At 36.0% G+C, this 7309-nt stretch overlaps 1 protein-coding gene across 1 annotated transcript; it reads right to left on the bottom strand.

Moving 5' to 3' along the window:
• Window positions 1–1620: 1620 nt before the first annotated feature.
• Window positions 1621–6920, bottom strand: LOC118279897 (origin recognition complex subunit 4). The gene is made up of 7 exons (XM_050702376.1): window positions 6628–6920; window positions 6006–6131; window positions 5362–5587; window positions 4814–5014; window positions 4034–4245; window positions 2835–3043; window positions 1621–2300 (listed from the first exon to the last, which is right to left on the bottom strand). The coding sequence occupies exons 1-7, from the start codon at window positions 6835–6837 to the stop codon at window positions 2024–2026; spliced, it is 1461 nt and encodes a 486-aa protein (XP_050558333.1). The 5' UTR covers window positions 6838–6920; the 3' UTR covers window positions 1621–2023.
• Window positions 6921–7309: the final 389 nt, after the last annotated feature.

A 7309-nucleotide genomic window follows, 5' to 3' on the forward strand; every position in this document is an offset into this window, starting at 1 on the left:
ATTAATACGTGATGCAAAAACTTTGAACCGCTTTTTACGAAAATTGTGCGGACGTAGGAACAGAAAAAGGGTTAATACACTTAGAAGTTTATGTGTAGGAGACAGCAGAAGAGCCAATATTTTTCAAAAGATAATGGTTATGAAGTACATTAAATCAAGGGTAAATAGGGAAAGAACACAACTACCATGCACCGAAGTAAGGTATTTGACAAAACGTCAAAATTGACAGACATCGCGATGATATTCTCACGTCTCATATGAAAAGAGGTGAATCATTGAAGGAAGTTTGGTGAATTCATGATGCGTCGGAAATATTAATTAGAACTTTACAAAACTAAAGAATTCGTTAAAGGAAAGAAGATTATCCTTGAACGATGTTAAGTGGTATTGTAAAGGAAATCGTATATGGTCGAATTTCGACCACTAGGCGACCACTAGTTAGAATAATAAGAAGTTAAAGAGTTGATGAATAAAACAAAGTGAATAGGGACAGCAGAAGAGTAAATAGGAATTTTTTATTTGAATTCAGTCTTTAAAGGGTGAATAGGGACAGCAGAAGGGTGAATAGGGACAGCAGAAGAGTGAATAGGAACAGAAGAAGGGTGAATAGGGACAGCAGAAGGGTAATATTGACATAGAAGGGTGAATAACGAACAGAAGAAGGGTGAATAAATTGAAGAATTTCATCACTACATAGTATAAAACAAAGTCGCTTTCTCTGTCCTTATACTATATATATATAACTACGCGAACGGATTTCGATGCGGTTTTTTAATAGATAGAGTGATTCAAGAGAAAGGTTTATATGTAAATACGTAGTAATATATCACATTTGCACGATAATGCAAAGCAATGACGGGTTGAAATAGTTTTATAACATTAAAGAAATAGCTTACAATAACTGCATTTTATTACTATTTATGACCTTAACGACATCCATCATATGATCAAAATCAACAAACTTTGACTATGACACTTAATAAAAAGTTGCCATACCAAAAAAGAACATGAAAGGAACAGAATTATTAAACAATGATTGATTTCAGTTGGTAAAGCTTTGAAATTCTTCCGGCGTCACTAATTCTTCGTTCGGACGGAAGATACAATTGTATTGATTTCGTGCACCCTATTGGCAGTGGTTTCGACTTCCATTGTATATTGAGTTTATCTATTGCATGATCCCATCTCGATAAAGTACAATTTCAAGTTATTTGAAAGGAACCGTTGTACAATATGGTAAGCGGCAAACAAGCCCGCATCGTACGCATTGCACGCATCGGACGGATCGCATCAATCGGATTGATTGCGTCCACTGTTCGGCAGTATTCGGATTGTCGACGCGAGTATTGGAGCTATCGAATTACCGATCCCACTCTCACAACACAATTTTTGAATCGGACATTGACAATGTAATAAAAAGTCATGTACGCATACCAAAAAACACATCAAGAATTATTGAACCATATTGATTGCGGTTGGTAGCTTTGAAATCACGGCGTCACTAATATCTTCGTTTGGACGGCAGTTGTACAACTTGTATTCTTTCTGCACCCTATTGGCCGTGGTTTCACTTCCATTGTATATTGATCCGTTGCGTGCGATACGTACGATGCGGGCCTGTGAACGCTTACCTTTAAAGTACGTAAGTAAATTAAATAAAAACTAAGCTTATAGTTTTTACGATAAGATATAATTAAATTAATTTACATTACTTCATTACACAAAAAATAAAATTGCTTAGAATTACTGTTAACGGTTGGCTGGGCTACCGGCTGCCGTGCAACGTGTAGCGGGTTCGATTCCCGCACGGAACAACTCTTTGTATAATCCACAAATTGCTGTTTCGGGTATGGGTGTCATGTGTATGTGAACGCACCCACGACACAAGAGAAAATCCTAGTGTGGCACTTAAGTTAAAAAAAATATCTCAGATCATTTCAAAACAAAATCAGCACAATCAATCAATCAATTTAACAATGACAATGACACTTAATACAAAGTTGCCATACCAAAAAAAAACACATCAAATAACAGAATTATTGAACCAATGATTGATTTCAGTTGGTAAAGCTTTGAAATTCTTCACGGCGTCACTAATATCTTCGTTTGGGACGGCTAGAGTGTACAACTTGTATTCTTTCTGAACCCTATTGGCCGTGGTTTCACTTCCATTGTATATAGAGTCCGTAGTTTTGACTGGCATTATGATTTCTAGCTCTTGCAGGTGCTCAAAGGCTTTTAGTATGACCGGACGAGGTACTGTTTGAGTTGACGAGTTTGAATTCGCGAATTTTGTGTATCTGTTGAAGAATGGGTTTTATTGTTTAAGGTATAGAGTAGCTTTTCGAAATAACTCAATAAATTAATTATTATGATATCGGCTTACTCACGTAATTGTTTGACGAGGAACTCGACTAGTTTCTCTTCTGAGAAACAAGTGGGTACGTTACGTGAGTAAGCCGATAACATAATAATTAATTTAGTATGTCTCACGAAAGTTACAATGATAAAATACAACTGGTATATAATAAAATAATAAAAATACAAGTGGCACTGCAGGACAAGGGGTCTCGAGATCGATTCCCGGGTCGGGCAAAATATTACTAGTCTTATTTCGGTTTTTTGAATTTTTTTTAGTAGCAGCACGGAGTGTGCTTTTGTGCGAAGTATATGGCAATAGGCTCACCCCCTATTCCATGGGACTTATAACACAAATGGTAAAAAGTGGGTGTACATTGTATAGCGGTATTACGTGCCGTAATGTGCACCTCTGCCTAACCCTTTGGGGATAAAAAGGCGTGACGTTGTATAATAAAATAGAATGATTAACTTACCTATGCAATACCATTTCAAAATTCATAGGTTGCCCGTCAAATATCTCCATACCATGTTTCATAGCTATGACCAGAGACAACTCGAGTATAGACAATGATTGGAGAAGCTTTACTCTATGCTCCGGCGCAACTGTCTTGTCTATGATCGCTGATAGATCTGACGCGTCTATGTACGGACTGTCGCAGGATAATTTTGATACTAGTTCGAACTGTGAAGAGAAAAAATATAATTTATTTATTTATCATCATCAAAGCAGGAGTAGGAACGGAGTTGTTCGATTTAGTCAGGTATTATTGGTGGGTCTTTTGATTAACTAAATCTCACCTCGCCCAACGGGAGAAGTTATTATGATCCGACTTTACCCGTAAAAAAAATGCATGACTAGTTTGGTTTTAATAAAATTCTTTATAAAAAAGGAGGATATAATCACCCCTTACAGTGACATGCGGTTTATAGACCCATTAATGCGTTATTCTATAATGGCACCAATGTTCTATTCCCGACAGTCGGCAATGCCTAGTTATTTTTTAAAATTTTTTAGTTTAGGGGTTTTAGTTTTTGGAAGTAAATTTTTGAATAGCTATGATCTTCTAACACAATAGTGTGACCAATATATTCCTAAAGATTTGCTCAAAAATTCACGCTGTATAAAAAAGCACTTGTAATTTCTATAATAACATTCGATCAACTTTGTAGTCTTCCGCCATGTCTTCAATATGCTATACCATGTTTCTAGTATGAAATACTTAATTCAGTATGCTCAAAGTCATTGGATAACGGGCTTTAAGATATGTGGAGGTAGAGTGTTTGTCAGAACTTCGTCTTATTCTGTCTCTTCTGTAAACTAGACAGATTAATTAATGATTAGACAAAGTAAGGTGTATTTGATATGATTACCGGGACTCATCAAAGCAGGAGTAGGAAGTGGTTTTTAGTCAGTAAGAGTCTGACACTCCCTCTCACCTCGCGCAAGGCGGGAGAAGTATTGGATGATTTAGTGTCAAAAAAAATGCAAAAGCTAGTATTTTTAACCCACTTCCCATAAAGGAGGAGGTTCTACGAAGATGTACCGATTAGCAAAGCTTTGAAATATTTGACATAGGCAGTACAATGATAGTTATTTTTTGGTTTTTAGTTTAGGGTTTTTAGTTTTTGGAAGTAAATTTTTGAATAATATGATTTCTAAAAATCTGCTCACCAATATATTCCTAAAGATTTGCTCATTCACGCTGTAGTAGCACAATTTCTCTAAACAATCAATCACTTTGTAATCTTCCGCCATGCCTTCAATATGCTGGTTCCAGTCTAGAATGAAATCTGGATTCAGATGCTCAAAGTCTGGATAACGGGCTAAGATATGTGGAGGTAGAGAGTTTTCCAGAACTGTGTCTGGTTCTGTCTCTTCTGAAACTAGAAATTAATTAATGATTAGACAAAGTAAGGTGTATTTGATATGATTATTGCATAAAAAAAAATTCATACCACTTTTCCCCCACATGTTTTCCCCCAAATGAGGAACAAGAAATATGTGTATTCAACTTACCAGTATTCCTACGACTCCTAGCTTTCTTTTTAACAACCTTCTGTACAGGCAAACTCAGTAGCTGTACTAGTACGTCTCTATACTTGTACTGTGGCGCCCTCTGACAGTCGTTGCTGTTGGGAAATATGAACAGGTGGCGGTCCAAGAAGCAACTACTTACCCGCTTCTCTAGTAAGTCCATTACGTCTAGGCGGTTTGTTACACCTGGAATAGAGAAATGGAACATTAGTAGGTTAAGTTTTTCTGTGTAGCAACAGGCAGGGTGCTTTTCCACAGAGTATGCTATGCTACAAATATGTAATGCAGCTGTGTTATTGACCGCTTAAAACTGTCATAAGAGTCGAATAGTATACCACTTTAATAGCAAACGGGAGAACGCATAGTGTTTTTTCACATTTCGTTGTGTGGAACAAGAAATATGTATATTTAACTTACCAGTATTCCTACGACTCCTAGCTTTCTTTTTAACAACCTTCTGTACAGGCAAACTCAGTAACTGTACTAGTACATCTCTATACTTGTACTGTGGCGCCCTCTGTGAGTCGTGCTCGTTGGGAAATATGAACAGGTGGCGGTGGGAGAAGCGGGACTTGACTCGCTTCTCTAGTAAGTCCATTACGTCTAGGCGGTTTGTTACAAGAATCAAAAAACGAGAACTGATTCTTTTCCATATCAAACTAAAAGTTTCTAATTGGTAAACTGAAAACTGTGTAAATTTATTATCTTTAAGGTACCCAAACCAAGACAGAAGAAAATCCTAGAGCAGGCTAACATTACAATCCAAAAATAACTGCGCATCAATATTTCAATAAATTTCAGTTTAATAGAGAAGTTAGAGCATTGCTAATACAAAAATAACTGCGAATATTTCGATAAATTTCAGTTTAGTGTATTTTAGTTTTAAGTTATAGTAAGTTGTATATATTTATTTATTATTTATTTAAGTTTTATATCCTGTAATTAAATAAAAATAACTATAAACTCACCCAACACACACATAGGAGCCTGCTCACTGTGCGTGATATCAAACAGATTATACAGCAGAGTCTGCGTGCGTCCGCTGTGACAGAACATGTCAAACTCCTCCAATATGAACAGCATGCTCTTGCAGCGGCGGTCCGCGCCGCTCTGCAGGCAGCTCAGCAGGAACGCCAGGTTCTCAGCAAATGTACCGAATACACGGTCTCCTACTGCGTTTTCTAGTTGCATCTGGAATCACATATATTCTCAGTTAAAAATAAATTATATTGACACACACACTACGACACGCCTTTTTATCACCGAAGGGGTAGGTGGAGGTGTACATTATGGCATGTTTTTTTTTAATGTTAAATAGTCCCACGTTTGGCCGCTATCTCGCCTGATGGTATGTGATGATGTAATGCCAATATACCATGGACACACACTTTTCCAGGCTCTGTGCTACTACTGAGAAATATAATAGTAGTACCCAGTAATACTTTGCCAGACCCAGGAATCAAACCAGAGACCCCTTGTCAGGCAGTAATTTTTTTTTTGTGTGTGGAATAAATGGTTATTCTTTTCTTCTATCTACTTTTTCTATTTTCATTAGTAATGGAACAGATAAATAAAACATGGTAAATAATTACAAAGAATAATAAGTTACCTGAGCAGTGATAGATTTCAAAGCTATCTTTTCATCATGGTGTATGAGCCCGTTCAGCCTGACTATGATGGCATCATTAGATAAATCCACCTCCTTGCTGATTTGATGGAGAACTGAGTTTATGAGCTGCAACCAAAATAAATAAACATTATAGATATTATTATCATCTATTTCAATTTCTTCTAATAAATTTATAAATATTTAGGTATAGAATATACAGGAATGGAGTCAATATATGTTAGGACATTTTCCCAACACTTATTCACACCATTCCTGTACTCCCATTTCTTCTAAATATTAAAACCTTGTGAGGATTGATGCCAATATACTGAATAGATCTGAATGAAAGGTGCAATAGCAGGTTTTATTCTGAGAATATGGGTAAAGTAACTTGCAAACATTGGCTTTTATATAAAAATGAACATAGGCGGATTGATTATTGTGAAATTAAACCATTATTTAGGACTTTAAACTTAAAAAAAATATAAACAACGTTAAGTAAACCATAACATATTGATGTTATTCTCATTATTTATACCTAAAGAGGTTATAAAGCGGTAACTAATTTGATTCCTAATATTACAGCGTATGTATTTAAGCTCCTTTAAATTCCAGTACTTACAGTAGTTTTACCACAGCCCCGAGGTCCAAGCATCAACGCTGAATGCGATTCACCGTGAGAAACTGTCCTTTTAAACAAATCATAAATATGATCTCTTTCCTGGCTATGCCCACGAAATGAAACGTTGTCCGCCATTATTTTCAACTTTAAATACTTTCTTATTAGTTTTATTTGCACTTCGAGTGGATTATCACTTGCTAGGCCGCACATTTTTGGTAAAAATTGTATAATAACAAAATATTTACACAGCCGGCTTTCCGCTTTGCCGCTTTTTTTGCTAATGTCAAATTGACTTTGACAGTGACATTTGAATGAGAATGACCAGTTTTCACTCAGAATAGTGTTGTCCAGATATACTTTATAAGAATGAATAAGTCATTCACTGTTTAGACAACATGAAAATGTTACAATATTCTTTTTATAACGAGTCAGAACATAATTATTTGAATTTTTGGTTTAAAATACAAAATACTTTTCGTAATGAAACGGAAATTGAACATCAACGGACTGTGAAATGTCACCCTCAGACCTTCAGTTGTCGCACTTACCGCGCATGTGCGACTTTAACGCCTCTCTGCGCACATAAGTGAACAATCGATAAATGATGTGGTACACATGAGATCTGTATCCTGAGACAAATTTATTTGGTCATAATTTAATATATCACTATTATTCTCGTTAA

The sequence above is a fragment of the Spodoptera frugiperda genome, chromosome 22 (assembly GCF_023101765.2).
Source record: "Spodoptera frugiperda isolate SF20-4 chromosome 22, AGI-APGP_CSIRO_Sfru_2.0, whole genome shotgun sequence".
In the NCBI taxonomy this organism is placed as follows: domain Eukaryota; kingdom Metazoa; phylum Arthropoda; class Insecta; order Lepidoptera; family Noctuidae; genus Spodoptera; species Spodoptera frugiperda.

Coding starts and splice junctions, on each gene's coding strand:
- LOC118279897 (XM_050702376.1), bottom strand. CDS start 6,837: ATGTGCGGCCTAGCAAGTGATAATCCACTCGAAGTGCAAATAAAACTA. Junction 5,588..6,005: donor TGAAATCTATCACTGCTCAG/GTAACTTATTAT, acceptor ATGTGATTCCAG/ATGCAACTAGAAAACGCAGT. Junction 2,301..2,834: donor TTTGAAATGGTATTGCATAG/GTAAGTTAATCA, acceptor ATTCTTCAACAG/ATACACAAAATTCGCGAATT.